Source organism: Sesamum indicum, linkage group LG2, assembly GCF_000512975.1.
Source record: "Sesamum indicum cultivar Zhongzhi No. 13 linkage group LG2, S_indicum_v1.0, whole genome shotgun sequence".
In the NCBI taxonomy this organism is placed as follows: Eukaryota; Viridiplantae; Streptophyta; class Magnoliopsida; order Lamiales; family Pedaliaceae; genus Sesamum; species Sesamum indicum.
The window spans coordinates 4,122,430-4,142,881 of NC_026146.1; the positions used below are offsets into that span (position 1 = coordinate 4,122,430).

At 38.7% G+C, this 20,452-nt stretch overlaps 3 protein-coding genes across 6 annotated transcripts; 1 reads left to right on the plus strand and 2 right to left on the minus strand.

Annotated features, from left to right (window-relative positions):
- Window positions 70–2,742, minus strand: LOC105179341 (5-formyltetrahydrofolate cyclo-ligase-like protein COG0212). Its single transcript, XM_011102939.2, has 6 exons — window positions 2,232–2,742; window positions 2,025–2,115; window positions 1,595–1,821; window positions 1,210–1,285; window positions 619–744; window positions 70–476 (listed from the first exon to the last, which is right to left on the minus strand). The coding sequence occupies exons 1-6, from the start codon at window positions 2,610–2,612 to the stop codon at window positions 328–330; spliced, it is 1,050 nt and encodes a 349-aa protein (XP_011101241.1). The 5' UTR covers window positions 2,613–2,742; the 3' UTR covers window positions 70–327.
- Window positions 3,893–12,183, plus strand: LOC105179348. 4 transcript variants are annotated; one of them, XM_011102941.2, is made up of 13 exons: window positions 3,893–4,089; window positions 4,232–6,401; window positions 6,498–7,235; window positions 7,326–8,000; window positions 8,171–8,374; window positions 8,450–8,617; window positions 8,731–8,961; window positions 9,037–9,243; window positions 9,324–10,100; window positions 10,383–10,712; window positions 10,801–11,427; window positions 11,529–11,564; window positions 11,742–12,183. In XM_011102941.2, exons 1-13 carry the CDS (start codon window positions 3,976–3,978, stop codon window positions 11,975–11,977), a joined length of 6,513 nt encoding a protein of 2,170 aa, XP_011101243.1. In that variant the 5' UTR covers window positions 3,893–3,975; the 3' UTR covers window positions 11,978–12,183. The 4 variants fall into 4 exon arrangements, with proteins under 4 accessions (XP_011101243.1, XP_011101250.1, XP_011101257.1 ...); XM_011102948.2 differs by having other exon boundaries at window positions 8,453–8,617; XM_011102955.2 differs by having other exon boundaries at window positions 6,504–7,235.
- Window positions 12,349–20,047, minus strand: LOC105179361 (cellulose synthase A catalytic subunit 2 [UDP-forming]-like). Its single transcript, XM_011102968.2, has 14 exons — window positions 19,373–20,047; window positions 18,683–18,878; window positions 18,393–18,598; window positions 18,203–18,305; window positions 17,951–18,125; window positions 16,302–16,568; window positions 15,829–16,174; window positions 15,558–15,695; window positions 15,337–15,462; window positions 15,038–15,250; window positions 14,653–14,926; window positions 14,139–14,335; window positions 13,708–14,058; window positions 12,349–13,269 (listed from the first exon to the last, which is right to left on the minus strand). Exons 1-14 carry the CDS (start codon window positions 19,451–19,453, stop codon window positions 12,688–12,690), a joined length of 3,255 nt encoding a protein of 1,084 aa, XP_011101270.1. The 5' UTR covers window positions 19,454–20,047; the 3' UTR covers window positions 12,349–12,687.

Here is a 20,452-nt window from a genome sequence, read left to right on the forward strand (position 1 = left end):
TTCTCCATTTTATTCTTTTAGCTTCTGTACAGTTTAACATCGGTAGCTAAGATAAAGTTTCTAAGCAGGAATCTGCAAAGGAAGAATCTACTTAACTTTATCATTCTAGTCGCAGATTCTCTTTTGATTATTATTTCGACTACAGCCAAAAGAAAGAAACTACAATCCTTTTTAGAAACAAAAATTGGTCACTACATGCAGAACACATTTCTAAAACTATATAGTATTAAAGCCTGACACAGTTAAGAGACCGCTCCTGGAGGATATTGAAGGTGGAAGTTGGTTTCTCCATTTTATTCTTTTAGCTTCTGTACAGTTTAACATCGGTCAGCGTCTCCTTTGGGCTGTAGGGGGTAACTTCTCAGAGGGGCCACAGGGAAGCTTTTGCCCGGATTCACCTTCAATTTTACTCTTCAGCTCTCTCAAAATCCTAATTTGGCCAAGCTTTTCTGGAGATAGTTTGTCCCAGTATATTCCTACATGAAACATCAACAATAAATCATCTTTCTCCCGTGATAACAAACAAGGTCACAGATTAGTCTGTATTTTGGCAAGTAGATTGATACACAATTGGACCATGTGAAAGAAACTAATAATAGGGGAAATTCCTGAACTAACCTTGAGGTTTTGGAATGGATGTCTTTGTGAAAATAACTTGGGTTGGAGTGCAGATGATGTCAACAGGGACATCATGAACCAACAATTTCTCAATGGGAATATCATCAACCAGTTGTTCATCATGCACTGCAAATGTAAATGAATGAGAAAGCTTACTAGGTGCAACAATTCATTAACATTTACATCAAGAGTATGTTGCTACTACAAAATAAATAATTGGACACCAAATCAGTTTGGAGACCCTGTAACATTTAACATCATGAACTTTAGACAAAGTCATAATAAGCAAACATGGAAAACATTGATGTGCACTGGATTCAAATTCCTAAATGGTGTCTAAAAAGTCAGCATCATTCCGAACGTCATGAATATATGTATCCAATGGCTTTCAGTCGGTCCAATGCTGGTGAATGTAATATGATTATCAATGTGGAGAAAGCTACAAGCACTTCTAATTATTGATTAAAGCTTATACAAAGACAACAAATGCCAAGGTTTTGCATTCACATTACTCAGCATGAAGATCATCATAGGTAAACTTGATAAATATCTCTAAGACAAAATTCATCTTAGGAGTCCAAGAAAACTCACCTGATGTGACAACTGGTGTTGAGTCATCTATGGCACCCATGTAATGTAGCATGCCATATTCAAGTTCTGCAAATCCCTGCCCCAGATATAATTTGATCATGAACTTGATAGAAACAAAAATTACTAACTAATCCAAATACCGTCCAGGATTAAAGTATGTCAGGAATCACATTTAATTCACATGTCTTACAATACACCCACTTATGTGCACAGCACAAAGAAATCCCAATAACTGAAGTTCGAAACAATGATGACAAACATAACTCTTCAAGAGAAAATAATTCTAACCATACAGCCTTGAGATTCTCTTCAAAGCAAACCAATGCGCTACCTCCAAACCTTAACAAAAACAATGGAAGCAAAAAGACAATTACATATGATATACCTCACCCTTGCCCAGTCTTGCCCCCGTCTTTGGGTCAACAGCAACAGAACCAATGACAATCAAGTCCACTTTTATCTTCTCATCCAGCCCTATTGGTCTTCCATACTTGGCAACTCCTACAGAAGTACATGCCTCCTTAATCGTGCTAGGATTTAACATCGAGTATTCAAGTGCAGAAAAGAATCCGGTTCTCAGACGTGGCTGTGGTGTTAAAAGCTTTTTCCCACCTGTGTAGATACAAACATCAAGTGATTAGCTCAATGCATCAAACCACAGTATAACCATCAAAACGAGCTGAATCAGTTATCATCGGAAGCAAGACTTTCCATTAATTGTAATCCCATCTCTCCAGTCTAGTAATTCTCATCGAACTGGAGCCTAATTGTTGCATTAAAACAAGATACATCATGTATAATTAAAAAGAACTAACCATTAAGGGTGAGGAATCTGACTTGCTTTTGGGGCGTGTCCGGGTTCACTTTCACGCAATTAGCCTCCTTAAACACCTCCAACTCACTTAACTGCCACACACACCCTCCTCCTCCATTAGAAAGAAACCCCTCAAACAAAATAGACCACTCTAAAAGAAATCACAGTGACTGAACCCACATTCACAAAATCACACAGTATTGCTTACTTTATTAGCAGCAATATGGGCCCCAACAAAATTGGGAATGCGATGGTGAACGGGCCTAGGGAACTGGGCTATGTTCCGTGCCTCCATCAAGTCCCAGACCCGTTTCCTGATGACCCATTTCCACGCCTTCGGATCGTCCGAATCTTGGGCTTCCATTTCAGATTTTTGCGCCATGGATTCTCGGGCGGCGGCGTCCAGCCTCAGGCGCTCAGACTCGTAAGCCTCCTCACTGAACGTGGCACCCTTTTTTCCGGTGTGAATTCTTGATTTATTGCGAGTCTCCAGGCTGAAGAATGAAGGAAAACTAAGAGGGTGTTTGGGGGTAGGTGCGGGGAAAGGAAATGCAGAAGAGAGCTTCAGTAATTGCGCATCCATGACCATGAGAAAGCCGCAGAGTTTGTGTAATCTTGCGACAGATAATGTCGCGTTTTTGTGGCGATTGAAGTAAACACGAAAAAAGAAAGAGCACTGAAGATGTCGCGCTCACGGAATATAAGGTGAAGTGAGTACGTACTTGGTGCGTTTATATGGAAATCCATTTGAGTATTTTTGCACATCAAAGTCAATTCCAAACTACAACAAAAATATTTTAATCAAAACATAGAAATATAATTAATAACTTAAGAATTTGAATTAAAACCAACATAATAAGTTACTATTTAGAAAGATAATAAGTATGGCATATCCTATTTATGCACATAATTTTGCTTTCTGTCACATGTATAGGCTGCGTCTTCTTTGTGGGTCGGGACCCTTTGTGTGTGGCCTACTTCTTCTTGGAGCAAGTAGCAAATATTGGCTTTGTTTGGATTTGTATTCTCGCGTTTTTCAAGGTAAATTAAAACACATTTAATGTTTATTTTTGTGTTTTTACACCTTATTTGCGTGTTTTTCTGTTTTTTTACTTTCTATTATATATATACATAATATAAAACAGATGTGATTTGACAGTAAACAGTAATTTTTGTCTCCAAAAAATACGACATTAAACATAAAATATTTATATATAAAAATATATGATTTGTCAATGAACAGTGACTCTCTTGGACCTCGCTCCTTGGGGAGCTTCTCTCTGGATTTTTTTTCATCAATTCAACATATTTTTAGGCTTCATATATATTTTTGGGTATCAGATGATATCTTTATTTTGTTACGATGTGATTTCCTAATTATCTTATTTTATTTAGAATGATGTTTGTTTAACATTTATATTATTACTATTATACTAAAAATTGCAAAAACAGCTCAAATTTAATAAGATTGCAAAGTGTGTTTTTTATAATTGTCGAGTTGAATTTATGCTAAATAATCTAAAAACCGCAAATATTGATTTAGACGGAACGATTATTTAAATTGACCCAATCCACAGTTAAATAACTTCAAAGTAAACAAATACTACTATTAACTTTTTTTTTTGTTTTTTGATTTTTAATTGAATGCTTGTTTAATTACTAAAGCAAAGAAGCATCTGAAAAGGCAGAAAGCAGCCAATGGGTATCTTACACGTAATCGAGTCAAATGGTCTTATCCACTTTTAATCCATAGGGGCCACGTGTTCTTCAAAATTAAGCGGGAAAAGACGTTCCATTCGAAATTCAAAATCATTTCTCCACTCCACTGCATTTAACTAACAATTCCTCACCGGGTGCAACTTTTGCAGAACCAAAAGTTCAACTACAACAATAGATGCATCAGTTCTTTCCATGTTTTGATTTTGATTTGGGTTTAGGTTCTCTTTTAGCTGATGGATTTTCATAGCATGAAGCGCAAAGAGCTGCAGGCGCTGTGCAAGAAGCATAAAATTCCTGCGAATTTATCAAACCTGGAGATGGCGACCAAGCTTCAAGAATACTTTAGGGTAATCACTCGAGTTCGCTTCCTTTCTTTTTCTTTGTGTGTGTGCGTTTGGTTGTAATTTAAGTATCTAGTAAATATTTGTTTTCTTTTAAAAAATTGTTGGGGCCTCACATTGTGATTGTTATATTCATTGTTGAGATCAGGAAAACGGGACATCCTTAACTGAAGGTCTGATCAATGATCATGAAGAGAATGCCAGCGAAACTGAAACTGCAGATGTGGTTATCAATAGGAGAGTTAAGAAGGTTCGCTTTAGTCCTGACCATGAAATTATCGAGTTTACCCGAGAAAAGAAAAGAACAAGTAGGAGAATTTTGGTTTCAAGTAGAAATAGTAGTTCGGCTGTTGAAAATGTTGATAGTGGCGAAGTTAATAATGAAGGTGTATGTAGTTCAGGTAGACTCACACGGTCTAGACGGTCGAAACTGATGGAAGGTGAGGTAATTGAGAGGAAGAAAGGAACACAAAGTGTAAATCTGAAAAATAACCGAGCTGCTATTGAAAATTTTAACAATGGCGACTCGAGGGAGGGTGATGTATTTAGCTTAGGTGCGGAAATGCAGGACAGAGGGGAGCTATTAGTAGAGGGTGTAAAAAATCTGAGAAAAGGAGGAAGAAAAAGGGCAAGCGATGATGATGGAAGAGATAAGAAAGTGTTACATGCTGCCAATTATGAGTTGATTCATGAAATTGTGCACAACCCTGGTAAGGTTACAAGGTCTAGGGGGCAGAAATTGATGGAAGCTTCTACAAGGAAGGAGAATAGAGGGAGAAAGGTCTCAGTAAATCATATGGTTACTGATGAAACTAATGAGAATGGTGTGTTTAGTAGTTCCTTCAGGAGTAGAGGGATAGTGGTTGAAGAGAAATTGGTTATGGGCTCAGGCGTGAGAGTGAAAAATAATGGGAAAGGGTGTGAAGAGGTTATGGATAATAAGGAAAGTGCAGCATTACATGTGATGGCTGAACCTCAAATTTTGTTGAGGAGGTCCAAACGGAATGCAACTAAGGTTGGTGTATCTGTAATATCGAATCATGATACAATGAAACAAGAGACTGGTGGGGTTAAGGGCTTGAGAAAGACACCAAAGTTGTTGGCAGCAGAAGGTTCAGGCGTGGATGAAGAAAGTACAGGAAGTAAAGTTGATTGTGATGGAAGAGCAGTTCTTCAGATTGAAGAACCTGTTAAACTGCACCAGCGAAGAAGTAATAGGAGGAAAAATGTGATTGCATCACATGAAAATGGAAATTGTCAGTGTAAAGCAGAAACTGAGAATGGATATCCCTTGACAAATTCAGTACTGCAATTAGGAATGGCTGATGGAGTTTCTAAAGATAATGAAAAGGCTCACCAGCCTGCTTGGACAACGAGGAGGTCAAGGCAGAAAAGTTCAAGCCTCAATCCTGTTTCTGGTAATGAAAAATTTGATACTGATTCAGCAGCGAAGATTTGTGAGACAAAAATGCATTTAAGTAAACCATGTTTAGTAGAGAAAGGAAGTCCCACCGTCCAAAAGAATATGAGAAGATCAAGAAGGGACGTTTCGAAGAATGAATCAAAAGAAATTCTAGATGAATTTGGTGGAGATTCTATTATTCAGCAAAAGAATGGCGCAAGAAAGCGAGAAAGAGGTCCCATCTCAGGAGGAGATGTTATAAAGACTGACAATGATCCAATCTCTCTGAAACGATCCATGAGGAGAGAAAGTAGAAGTGAGAAACCTGAGCCAAAAGCTGCCATAAGCAAAGTTGCTGATGAAACGAATCCACCAAGTAGATGGAAGGAACCAAATATGGATGCTTCATCACATGAGAGTTTGCTTGAATCATTTGTGGATGCTCAGCTACCCATGACGGAAGTTGCAGAAAGTACTATCACCAAAGACATAGTTAGTGAGGGACTGACTTCTAGTGGAAAGACTCACACAGAGAAAGAAGACGTCACTCTGGCAGATAATGCTGGTAGAACTGATATTAAGTTGATAAATGGGAATCAATTGGAGAACTCAGACGAAAATGCCGCACCCAATATTGCCAAATTGAAGACGGATTCAGGAAAACTAATTTCTTCCTGCAAACTCGAAGATGTGGAAAAAGTCAATTCCTTATTGGATTCTGATGTGCAAAAATTAATTGACAAAAATATCTCAGACACAGATAAGAATGACCCTGAAGTTCAGATGTCCAGCCAAACCCAGGATTCTAGCTGCAATAATATAATCGACGACCAAGCACTTCTGGAAGTCTCAAATGTTTGTGCAAATGCAGGTTTTGCTGAGAGCATCTTACTTGATAACCAAACAGATTTCAAGAGTAAGACTTTTCCTTACCTGATATAGTTCCCTGTGATGTCAATTACTCGCCAAAGTTGTCATTCACTTTCTGACTGATTTGTGGCTGATCTGGAAGTGACAGAGGCTGAAGCAGACAAGCACATAGAACGATGTTTGGATGTGGTTGATCATGTTGTCAAAGTTGAAGGTGTTCCTGTCCAAGAGAACTTGAACTCTGCTGCAACAGAAAATGCTAATTTCATAAGTTCCTTGACTGCGTGCTATCATAATGATGTGGAATCAGAGGCTGAAGCAGACAAGCACATAGAACCAAGTTTGGATGTGGTTGATCATGTTGTCAAAGTTGAAGGTGTTCCTGTCCAAGAGAACTTGAACTCTGCTGCAACAGAAAATGCTAATTTCATAAGTTCCTTGACTGCGTGCTATCATAATGATGTGGAATCAGAGGCTGAAGCAGACAAGTACATAGAACCAAGTTTGGATGTAGTCCATCATGTTGCCAAAGTTGAAGGTATTCCTGTCCAAGAGAACATGGACTCTGCTGCAACAGAACATGCTAATTCCGTCAGTTCCTCGACTGCATGCCACCACAGTGATGTGGAATCAGAGGCTGAAGCAGACAAGTACATAGAACCAAGTTTGGATGTAGTCCATCATGTTGCCAAAGTTGAAGGTATTCCTGTCCAAGAGAACATGGACTCTGCTGCAACAGAACATGCTAATTTAGTAAGTTCCTTGACTGCATGCCACCATAGTGATGTGGACCACCTGGAGGCATCCAATATTATTTTTGAGAATAATAATGAAGATACACCCTCAAAAGCTGGAGAGCTTGGTGCTCTTGAGTCTTGCGGTACGTCGTTTATTAGAAATTGGATATGTGGTTTTCTCTGTGGACCTTTTACCTTAGCAATGCTCTCATATTTTCTTTGCTGTTTTTCAGAGAGACATGTTGATTCTTCTGACTCAAAGAGAGCATTACAACTAAAAGAGCCATCATCAGACAAGCTAGGTAGAAGCTTTGAGGGTGATAATACAGCTGAAGGAGATGATACCTATTTTCATAAGGGTATAGATTCAGAGTTGGCTGAAACTGATGAAGTTGGATGCTTCCACGATCACAAAAGTGCAAGTAATGAAGACAGTGAATCAACTGTGCCAGATGTATCTAATGGCGAAAGAAGTGCTAGCATTATCCCACAAGATCGAGGAAACTTTTCAGTGAATTCTGATGAGCAAGGGATGGAAAACGATTCCCCCGTGGTAACCCCCATAATCATCCACATAAACAGTGATGAAGTTAATTTAAGAAGATGCTTTAAGGCTGATCATATTGAAAGGGAAGAAACCTATAGTTATAAGAGTACACCTTCAGACATTGCCAGAACTAATGAAGGTAGATCCTCTATGGGTCACAAGAGCAAATGTCATGAGTATGGGGAATTCAGTATATCTAATTTATTTGATGCTGAAAGAAGCGTTATGATCACACCACAAGATAGAGAAATCTTTTCTGGTGAAGATTCAATTAAGCAAAGGAGATTTAATGAAGATGATCAGATAGCTGAAGGAGATGAAATATATCCACATGAACCAAATAGTGATTCTGAATTCCAAGGTAAACAATTTCACTAATGTTTGAGTTAGTTTATTAGTTGTTAAACATATCCAAGTTCTGCTTACAGTGCTTCCAACTATATTAGTTTTTTGTTTCATACTCAACTAATACGTTACAAAGCTTTAGTTAGCAATATTGGGAGTTGTGAGTTAACTGTGAAATGCTTTCAGGTACTGTGCCCCCTACTTCTAACATGTGTGAAGACATTGACAAAGAAACTGGTGCTGCTGACAGTATTCAAGAAAAAGAAGTTTCTATTTTGGGAGTTAATACTCTAGGAGATGAAATGTCTATGGAAGAGACTGCGGAAGATGGAGAACTTGAAAATTTCAATCAAGCTGGTGAGAATAACAGTAAAGATACACATGAACCAGGTACATTCAGAAGCTTTCTTTCTCTTTTGACTACGATTTCTTCTGTCAAATCATTATTCTTTGATCTTTTTGCAGCAGTAGAGCGACCAAACACTCCATTAGCCAAACCTACTGCAGACACTATTCAAGGACATGAAGCTTCAAATAATGAAAGTGTAACAGCAGGGCATGCAATGTCCATTTCCAAGACTAATGGCGAAGGAAAGACCAGTGAGGTTGAAGGCTCCAACATCAAGAAGGATGGTTAGTCCAGATATGAACTTTCACTCTCTCTTATAACTAACAATCTTCATGGTGAATGCTGTTTATATCTTCCATCTCTGAGGAACAATTGCAAAATTTTATGGTTTTTCCAGCAAATGATGCAAATTGTGGCAAAGATAAAGAGGATATTGCTGATCCGTGCATCTCAGATGGAGCAATATCCGCGGATGCTAGCAAAGGGATTAAAAGTCTTCCTCTTCCTCAATTGAACTTTCAAGATACAGAGGAAACTGAACGTCAATGTAACAACCCGCAATCAGGGCGCATAGTGTCAGAAGGATGTGAAGAGCGTACTAGTGTTCAATCCAGCCAAAGCTGGACAGGTCGACTCAAACACTGGATTTCACTACGTACAATTTCTCGGTAGATTTTAAACTAATTTTCGGATACAATTGCAGAAATTGAACTCAACAGTCTCTTCGAGACAACTGTGAATAGCATCACTCCCGCCGGACTAAAATATACTTCCTCTCAAGGAACTGAAACATTAAATTTGACGATGTCAATGAACAGATCGCTTGCCGACAGTGGTGAGATGGAGGGAGAAAGAGAAAGTCAATGTGCGAAAACCCAATATGAAAATGTGGTTTTGCCAACTGACCAAGGTAAAGTTCATTAGAGTTCGACTCGTTCTTGATACCTAAATTATGCATATCTAACATTTTTCATCTGACCATCTATGTAGAAAATCGACTTAAGTTGCTATTTGAATCGCCAATAAAGATTATCGATGCAATCTCTGGTCGTGACACAGAATTGGACAGAACTGTTATGTCATTTAAGGAATGCATTGACCCAACGAAGCAAATTGAATCTGATGAAGAGCTGGCAGACGCTGGACGCGAAGTCGACAAGGGCTTTTACCCTGGAAATTCATCATCAGAGAAAGTTGAAGATGTCACTAATGACGAGTTAAAGGAGTTTGACAGTGTTGAATTAGAGAACAACTGTATGAGTACGGTTCTTTCTGAAGCTGAGGTTGATGGCTGTGAAGCTTCGGAGGAGCAGTTCACCGAGAGCACATGTAACTGCAAGGAAGAAACTAACTCTGTAACAGAAGAAAACAAGGAAGAGATGATCATTTCTCTAGGAGACGCCTGTCTTTATGAGGAAGCAACCGAAGATTACAGTGCATCGACAGAGAAAAACATTAGAATTTCGTCTGGTTCAATGAGGAATTCAGACAAAGACGAAAACTGCACTGACAAGTTAATAGACACTGATTTGTCAGAAAACTTCAGTCATGGGAGTAGATTTTGTGGTATATCAGAGGGGACAATGACACCAAGCAGTGAAGCGGCGGGTGGGTTATCTGATGCTGATCATCAGAAGTCTAATGTGCCCCAGGACAATCACTGTGACAATTCCTGCAATAAAGATGTCAACATTTTGAGGGAAACATCAGCTGATAATCTTAGGGGACCTCTGGATCCAGAAATAGCAACCTGTGGCAGCTTTGAAGGTGAGAAAGATGTAATCGACAAAGATAGCTCAAGTTTGATTTGTCATTATGAATTCCATTTCGGAAATGAAATCAAAATACGATAGTATCTAGAATGAAAATACGATAGTATCTAGAATCTTCTAGCCGAAACGTTAATTGACACTTCAAATTTTCGGGGACTAAAACTCCCAACATTTATGAAATTATATGGGTTGGGGGGGAATGACGAGTTTAGTTTTTCTATTTGATAAGTTGTATATTCCACATTATTTTCTTGAATTTATTTTCTTATTTTTCTAGGTAGCTCTCCTAATCTATTTACAAGGGCCTCCCACGACAATGGCGACATAACAGAAACAAAAGATGCAAAATCAATAAAAGAGGATGGTGATCCATGTGAAGCTAAGATTTGGGATGAAAAGGATGGAAATCCAAGATCCTCTCATGATACTTCTGATAAGCTGCCTACCAACAGTGAAATGGCAAATTTTGAAAGCCTTTCAGTTGGTTACAGTCTTTGCCAGGAGGTAGATAAACTTACAACCATTCTTCAACTTCAGAGTACAAGCAAGGAGACGATGGAGACAGGCACAACCATCCTGAATATAGACAAAATAGTTCTAGCTGAAGGTTGAACCATTACCTTGTTATAACCTCCCTCAATTCTTTTTTGTACGAATCTAAATGTGACCAATGATTTATTTTTTCTCTGTTACAGGATGTGGTCCTTCTGTCTATAGTGCTGAATGTGATACCCTCAGTACCTTGGTGATCCATGCAAGTCAAGGAAATACGGAAAATGGTGATGTTGAACACTTAGAGGTGGAATCACCTGTTTTAGATTTGGAACGTGATGACGAGAAGAATCATAAAGAGGTCAAGGAGACTTCATCTGCTACAATAATAACATTTTGCAACGAAAGCCCTGATTTTGAAGATAAAATTGTTGAGTTCAACAACGATATTCAGACCTTGTCGGATGTACCTGACTCTGGATATAGTGAAATCTTAAAAGAAAGTGATGTCGCTGATGCCATAAAAGAGTATATTGATTCTGAATCTTCTTTGTCTCTGCACTTTAATGGCTCCAGTGCCAGCCATCACATTGATGTATTAACACACAGTAGTGGAAGGAATGCCTGTGAAAATGCTGCCTTGGGTGAGTCAGACCAGGAAGATATTGGAGTACTTTCCAATTCTGAGGGTGAAGATGATAAGCCATCGGTTGAGGCCCTTGAGGCAGAAAGCAAGGAACTGGAAGAAGCAACTCTGTCTATGGAACTGGTTCCAGGGTCAAAGAAATTAGTGAAATCTCCTGCATGTATTAATTTGCTTGGTGAAGAAGGTATACAACATTTTATTGTTACCATTTTATTCTTAATTTCTGTGGATTGCATCGCAGATTTATGTAAGCTTAATGTTTTTCATTTTCTTATGTTCAATCAGGCTCCTCTTGTCATAAGCCATCAGTTGAGACAAAAGGTAAAGAACTTGAAGAAGCAATGCTGTCTCATGAAATAGATGGCTTGGCATTCTGCTTCATGTCTAGATCTTTAGTTGATTTTGTTGCACAATATCATATTTTTACTATTCTGTTGATTGTTTGACTATTGAGTTCAGGATGTTATTTAGAGATGCTTGATTTTTCTGGTCTTGTAGGCTTTGCTGTTAACAACACATCGGAGACGAACCACAGGTCCTCGTCCAAACAGTCATGTTTGACTGCCAAGAACAAAGCCAGAACCATCTTGATACATGGGACTCCCAGGAAGCTTATGACTGTCGCAGATATGAAAGAGAATGCAGCAACACACAAGCGTTCCAATAATATTGGTGATTTCACTACAACTAGACCAGCAAAAAGGAGGGCTTTGCAGGACGTCCATTGGAAATAGAAGCTCTTGGTTTTCTCTTCAAAACCGTTTCCAGGAGATGTGTGTGTGGTGTGTTCTTACTGTTAGTTTATGCATATCTCATGCCAATATTTATGAAAAAAGACCCATTAGGTTTGTATCTTCTTAGCTCTCTTGATTCACAAAGGAAACTAGTAGATTGTAATAGATTATTCTGCAATGGGTTTAAAACTTGATTCATGTGTTTACTTCACTTCATAATTGAAGGGAATTTACCATTGGTGCATGCATCTGAACTGGCATAAACCAGAAGAAGAAAATGAAGTAAAGGAACAGACACCAAGTCTGAAGAAAAAGAAACCATAAGAGGCGCATTTGTAGGCTGGTAAAGGATGAAAGGACATTCACATTCGTCTATCAAGCCCTTATTGAGAAGGGAATATAATTTATGAAAAGAGTAACTTCTTGTTCTTTTGGGATTACAGAACACAACTTATCCAAAGAATAAACTAAAAGGAGAAAGAAAAAAATAAAACTTTGCATAACAATTTAATTGTGTGCACTAGCACCTTTTTATCTACACACAAATAACCCCAGAGCTTCTTCCAAACTCCTTTATGTTGTTTATGCACTCATTGGTGACCAAAATGCTTCCAGGGTTCGCCCTGAGATTAATCTCTATTTTGCAGTTCCAAACAACTTTTTTCTACATATATAAAACTCAAAACCACCTAAAACTTTATCCTTTGTATCTAATCACAATCCAACCCACAAACTTCTAACACGAGCCCGTCCCTTGACACAAATGGGTTGATACGAACCCACAACAAAGAGAATATAGAAGCCAGAAGAATGGACCATACCACGATGATGGTGGGAAGTCTGTCTTGTTTCCCCATGAAACCTTTGAGGAAGGGGTATAAATGAACAATGACCCAAAGCGCGAAGAATAGCTTGCCAAAAAGAGGGCCCCATGATTCGTACCCGTTATTTATGGCGTCTGAAACCCCAACGGCCACTCCAATAATGTTGATGATCAACAGAGTCATGGGTGGGATTAACAAAGATGTCCACTTAAAGAGGTAAAGCTCTGAAAACTCTCCATCATCGGCTGCTTTTGACGTAACTGTGAAGTTTGTGTTTACACCAGCCAAAACCTTAAGAAGACCTTGAAATAGAGCAAAAAGGTGAGATGAGACACCACCAATCACCCAAAACTGCTCGTTTCTCCACCAGTCATCGATTCCGACACCTCCCCACTGCATCTCCAGGATACTAGTTGCAGCAATCGATATAAAGAGGCCCATGAAAACTATACTGGCATAATTGCTGATCTGTAGAAAACAACGAAAACCTATCAGCTGAATGGCCATGTAAGCTAATAATCTTAAGGAAAGCTAAATGCTTCATCACCCACAAGTTCGATTGCATCACCAAACATCACTCCAAGTAATAACAACAAACATATCATGTCTCCTACTACTCCCAGAACTCAAAAGTAACTAACAAGAATTTCAAAGAGATCTTGTTGGTTGTATCAAGTCTTGTTTCAGTTACTTATCCGACCCAAAGCCACATTTAGTTTTTCACGACGACACATTGTTTTGTTAAAGGAGAAACCTTACTTCCACAGTTGTATTGGACATATTCCACCCACAGGCGAATACATCCCTACTAAGCATGGAAATTAAGAAAGCAGGGAAAAACACATCAGCTATAGCAGAGAAATTTATGCGATTAGCCAACTAGCTTATGCTTTAGTCTGAGCTCACCTCTGGGACAATGAATTTTCCAGTAAGCAGGCAGACTGCTGGTAAAGTGCAATAAGCAATCAGAGGAAGTGAAGTCAAGGGATAGACAACTGAGTTTATGTATGAAAATCTCTCCAGCGGTTTCAGGCCACACCCATATCCATACCAAATAGGACAATGTCTACTCAAGAAAATTTCAACTGATCCCAAGGCCCATCGAAGAACTTGATGCAAACGATCTGAAAGATTGATTGGGGCCGACCCCTTGAATGCAGGTCTTTTGGGTATGCAGTACACTGATCGCCAGCCATGGCAATGCATCTTAAACCCCGTTAAGATATCTTCAGTAACAGAACCATAAATCCATCCGATCTGGCAATATAGAATTGTGAGACTGGTGCATAAATCAACAAAAAATTGAGGGGAGACAATTTCTAAGGATCAAAGTGTACCTCTTTTCCCCATTCTGTTTTATCTTCATAACCACAACTAATGACATGAATGGCTTCTTTCAAGAGTGATGCTGATGTTGCTCCTGGGGGTACACCACCTTGTTCTAGAAGTGTTGAAGCAATGAAAACGGGCGACTGTCCAAATTTCTTCTCAAACTTTATCTGGGGCATGAGGGATGTTTTTTCGCTATCAATTCCTGCCACACACAAAAAGGGAAAAAGATGTCACCACAAAAAGAGAGGCACAATACTCCACTGATATGCTCGCAAATTTACAAGGAAAAACAATTGAGTACCAAACTTCAGATGATCACTCTAAAATGTGATCTGTTGATAATCTATGAGCCGACAAAATCCAACCGTAACTTTTTTCTTTCTTTTCTTTTCTTCTTCTGTTTTTTTTTATCTTGGATTTCTATGGCGATAAAGTATCCACTCATATCTTTGAATTGGCACCATCAATAATTAGAGCAGCAGTTTAGTGTTGGTGAAACTTTGATATTTAATCTCTCACCTTCTATTCCTTCCTCAATGTTTTCAAGAGCATGAATCTGTGTTGAAACTTCCCTGCTCTTGGTCTTTTTCTTGTTTTCCTTCGATTTCCCTTTCTTGTTCTTCTTTCTAGAGCCAAAGCAGCAGCAACACCATTTTGGCCAACAATTGCATGTTTTGCCAGGGGGTTTTGCCTTCTTGGGGGCATCATATCCATAAAGTGCTTGCCTCCTGAAGACACATCCAGTCCCGACATAAATTGGACCTTGGATCCCATCAAGCCCTTTCATATTTATCTGTTAGCAATTAAGATAGAAACCAGTGTTCCATATAAAGTTGTACATAAAATTTAAACCACAATTTTCCTTAAGTTGTAGGATGAACACACCAAAAGGAACTATACGTACATCAAAAAAGACAACATTGCGGTTTGAATATCTATCATGCCGATCAATTCCATCAAATCTTTGAGGAAATTGCACATAGCATATTTTCTTTCCAGATTGAGGATCCATCATGAAACACATAGCTTCTCTGAAGGCCTTGCTGTTATTTATATAGTGATCACAATCAACATTAAGTAGGTATGGAGCATTTGAGATAACAGCTGAGACCCGTATCTGGAATTAGAGAAACAAAATCACAGATTAAACAGCTGCATCATTCTATGTAATTCAAAAGGCAATAGAACAGGAAAGATAGTTACCAAAGCATTCATTGCACCAGCTTTCTTGTGATGATCAAATCCAGGCCTCTTCTCACGAGAAACATATACAAGACGAGGCAACTCATTCCCTTCAATATCGCGAACACCATTTTGACCCAGGAATACCTGTCAAGAAAACACGAAGTTAAATATTGAATAACCTTGGCCAAGTGCCCTTCTGTGAGTAGGCAGGACGTTGCCAAACAGAATGCTCAGTGTACCTGGATCATTCCAGGATGATCCCTGACATTATTTCCTGGCCACGGAGTTCCATCTTGCATGGTCCAACCCTCCTCAGGAACCTTTGCCGCCATGGCAACCAGAGCATTAATTCGAATTTTAAACTCTTCATATTCTCTCTGCATTGAAACAGTAATAGCAGAAGAGTTCAGTCATCCGATGCACACATGTATAAGACGTACATTTTGTGAACTAATGCATGTCAAAGAAACTGGAAAATTGTCCAACAAACTAAGGTGAAAGGTTTCACACCTTCATTGCACGACGTTCCCTCACAAAAGTTGGTTCTACCTTGTCTCTCAAATAGTCAACCTTTTGTGCGAAGTACCATTCAGGAGCCCGAGGCTCTATGCAATATTTCTTGCAGAACGGGACCCATTTCCTGGCGAATTCAGATGTCTCAGAAAGAGCTTCAAAAGTAAGCATGGCAGCACCATCATCAGACACATAGCATGAAACCTTGTCAACGGGGTAATCCACAGCAAGTATAGAAAGAACTGTGTTGGCAGTAATAAGTGGAGGTTCTTTCATGGGATCCACTGTACTCACAAATACGTCCATAGAAGCTAGCTCAGAGGGCTTTCCTTCTCTCTCATACCTGGTACAGAAGTTCAACATGCAGAAGTTCAGCGACAAAGTACTGAGATAACTAGAGGTGGTTGGAAGAAGTCATATGAGAACGAGACATGATGTAAACAGAGAATAGAAGCATGAAAGAAGTTTACCTTAGTGACAGTCTGTCTAGGTATGTTTCTCGCTCAATAGGGAACCACTTTGGAAACTGATCAAATATCCATGAAACAGCAAACCAAATCTCACATATGATTGATGTTAGCCACAATCCATACGCATCATTGACAGGGTGACGAATTCTATAGTGAAAGAACAATCCAAGAATTGCCATTCGCAGTAAAATGATCATTCTATAAGGGTTTATCTTGCTGGAAGGAATGGGTAGCTTCCTGGAAAGCGGCTGTCTGCCTTCATCCATCCTGCAAATAAGGATAAATGGAAATTTAATATATAATAAAGTCAGTAAAAAGTTTAAAGAAAGAACCTTCTACAATGAATCTTAGCAAGCACTTGGAATTTTCCTTAGCATATGGATTATGCAAGCTTGAAATTTCAACAGATTACACAAATTAACAATTGAGAGAGAAGTATAATTTTGATTACATTAAAATCTGAATATATTAATTGAGCATTTGGATAATGCATTAGAAATTTGAGGACATTATCTCTAAAATTTCTCAAGAAATATGCAGCTCCACCCATCGTCCCTTGACCAGGAGGGTAGCAGAAAGCTTTTTGATGCATATCTACTACACTTGTATCCTCAAAGCATAAGCGAAGCTCCGTAGAATAAGCATTTAGGGGCTAAGGAGCACATGGAAGTCCCATAATAAGATAAAATTGATAAATTGAAGAAAAAAAATATCCAATTGGTTGATAGATCAAATATTCCTGATCTATGCAAGATTGGATAAAGAACCAACAACGCCCAAGTGGAAAGATATGTCAATTCAATAAATCAGGCATAGGTGATTCACATTCCATAAAACAATCATGTCCCGCACAGCAGATTTTTATCTACTAACTGGTTTTGGCACAGAACATTTGCAGAAACTTCTGCTTATTCTCCTCTGAATTAGCTTCTTGTATTACACAGCATACAAAATGATAGATCAAAATATCAGAAGAAATTTATTACAACTGTCTAATGTCATCTACATCAGTTGAGCTCCATCCCATTTTCATCCTGCGCAGGCCAGTCCAACTTGATAATTTTTCATCATTTCTTGCTCTGTTCTTTAGATTAACATAGTTTACTTAAGACTTCTCTGCATTTAATAATTACAACAAAACCAGAAATGATATCTTGATTTCATAAATGACTTATTCTCTAGCCATGATTCCTCGCTGCCAAAAGATAATGATTTAGTTGATTACTAGGCATTAGGTTGCATTCCAACTGAGTAACTTTAGGCCTAGCAACAGACTCCTACAAATGCACTTTGGTCTTTTTCCGTAGAGTGGCTAAGCCCAGTGTAGCAAAGAAAAAAACCATTTTGTTCTATGTAAAGCAACACAGACAAGAACGCAATAGCCATTTCAAATCTCTAATTAATGGTGTTAGCACAGTAGGTTAATATTAAATTCAATCCATTAACAACGGCTTCATGGTAGTAGTTGCAAAAGCTAAAGTCAATTCTGTTCAAAAGAAGAAGGGAGAAAAAGCTAGAAGTCAATCAGTGAGAAATAATATATATATATATAACTATAAAAAAGTAGTATAGTAAATAATATCATTTAATGCCGGACCACCGACACTCTAGGTAGCACATGAGAAAGGAAACAAAAAGAATGGACCTACTTGGGTAAATCAGGGTCATCCAGCTCATCCCCACCACCTTTATCTCCTTGATGCTTAACCACTTGAAGTTTATCATTTTGCTTTCTCTTCCATTCCTCCATTCTTTCCTTCCAGGCAACAGTTCCATAGCCATATACAGCTAAGTCTTTCTTCGGATCCATCGGTCGTGGCGGCACTACAATGTCCAAACTGTAAACTACTGATCCAGAAACATAATTGAAACACTAAAATGTCAGCACAAAAGACACTTACAAGTCATGGATGAATCGGTAAATGGCACCGGATGGACTCGCTTCCCCCGGCCCATAAAAGGGGGGATAATTAGAGCATGTTTGTCGGCTGAGATTGTATCATCCTTCATCAAGACGAACATTTTCATTAAAATTTGCAGTCAGAAACAAATGTAAAACAAGATCAAGAAATAAAAAGAAATGGCATCTACCTCTTGACCATATGTAAGGAGAGGAATTTCTGAGATAACACCTGAGGGATCCAATTCGGACGGAGTAGAAATTCCAGAAGCACTTCGGCCAATGTTAAGGCGAGAAGAGAGAGATGCTTCAGCAATGTGCTGAGCATTATAATCGAATTCATTCTCCAAATCATCAAATTCATCCTCATCTTCATCTCCATCGACTCTGGGACTCCCTGAAAATTTGGCAGCTGGTAAATCGAACTTCTTGGAGAGCAAAAGAAATCAAAGTTGGACTAATGACAAGAAGTATAAATTACCCTTTATTCGCTTGTATCTGGTTTTGCACTGAGGACAAGCTTGATTGCCTTCCCTTCTCTCATATTCATAGCACGGTCTACAAACAGGGAACGCGCATTCATTGCAGGCAACAAAGGGCTCCCCGTCAACAGTGAATTCAATCTCATCTCCACAAATCTGACAAATCTGTCCACTCAACTCTTTCACAGAAGTCACCTGCCGACAGAAAGAAAATAAATTGTCAATGACTTAACAGCGGATCAAGAACTAACCAAATTTCCAAATAATAAAACTTATATTGAAGGATTACAAAGGAAAAACGAACTTAAAAGAATTGCAGTGAGAAGAATTTTGACAGGCCCTGAAATCAAGAACAGTGGAAAATGTAGCCCAGAGAAACTAAATCAGAGAAAAAGTCTCCACTAAAATGAGTTTGATTAATTATCAAACTCAAAAAATCAGAGCTTAAATTTAAAAAGAAAAAAGAAAAGAAACCCTGACAAATCAGAGCTTCAAGACCAAAAATCTCATACTAAAATGACGCGCCACCATAAGAAAGAAACCGGAAAAATCAGCACTTCCACCCCTTTCAACACTCAAACAAGAAACCGACCACATGGCCAAGAAACTCAAGAAAGAAAAATATTTTGACAGAAAACTGTGTTGCAAAGTGCATCCATTTTGAGAGCTTGATTTTTCAGAGAACTCACTCTTCCAATCTCATCAGCATTGATGAGTACAAACTCATTCCTGTTATGTGAACCAGCCACAAGCCTCCCTTTCGTATCCATCCGAGAAACAGCACCCTCAAATCTCACGACTCATACACTGTGAAACGACTTCAAATCAATAGAAACAGAGAGCAAGAAAACAGACTATGATTCACTCCATAGGAAGAAAGAAATGCGAGTGTCCCTCTGCCTTATTCTTCTTCTTAAACACAACCCCCTCCCATTAAACAATGAACTGAAAATGATACATTAACAGACGCCAATGAGAACAAAAAAGTATAATTGCATTCGGTGAAGGAAAATGTCGGTGTTATAATAAAGAGAGAGTCCTTCTGGTTTTTGGTGGGTGGGTTTTTCTCTCTGATTCTTTTCTTGAGAGAAACCCCCTGTTTATGATAAAGGGTCTCTCCCTCTCTCTCTTAAGTAATTTTTCTCTCTCTGTGTTGCTTGTGAGCTGTGGGTGTGGATCAGAGAATCATACGCCACGAGGGTTGAAGAAATGATCGACAAAGACAAAAAACTTGGGAGTGTTTCTTTAAAAACAATTACAAAAAGATTCAAGAAATGAAAACATATACTACAATTGAGAGAGAGAGAAGTAGAGAGAGAGAGAGGGAAAACTTGAAGGTTCAACGCGTAATGCAAAAGGGACAGCAGGAACCAAGATTAATATTTTTGATGTTGGGATCGGGAGGAGTAAAAATTTGTGAATGTCAGAAAAAGGGTTCTCCTAAGTGGGGCCCGGTTAACGGTGCTGGAGAGCGGCCACAGCGGTGGCGCTTGGAGTGTGCGGAGTGGCATTCTTGTCATTTCCATATCTCTTTCTTGGTGGGTTAAAGACAGACATTTATGGCATTATTAATTAAAAGAAAACAATTTGACTCACCTTCTTCACATTTGTTTCTACGCTTATTATGACGTTAGTTCTAACTACAGTAGTTGTTGCTGTTTAGGTTTGGATGACGATGATGTTTGTTACTTTCTTCTTCTTCTTCTTCTTCTTCAAAGACACTTTACCACTGTCCGAACTTCACAGTTTTCGTGTGGAGTGAAGACCCC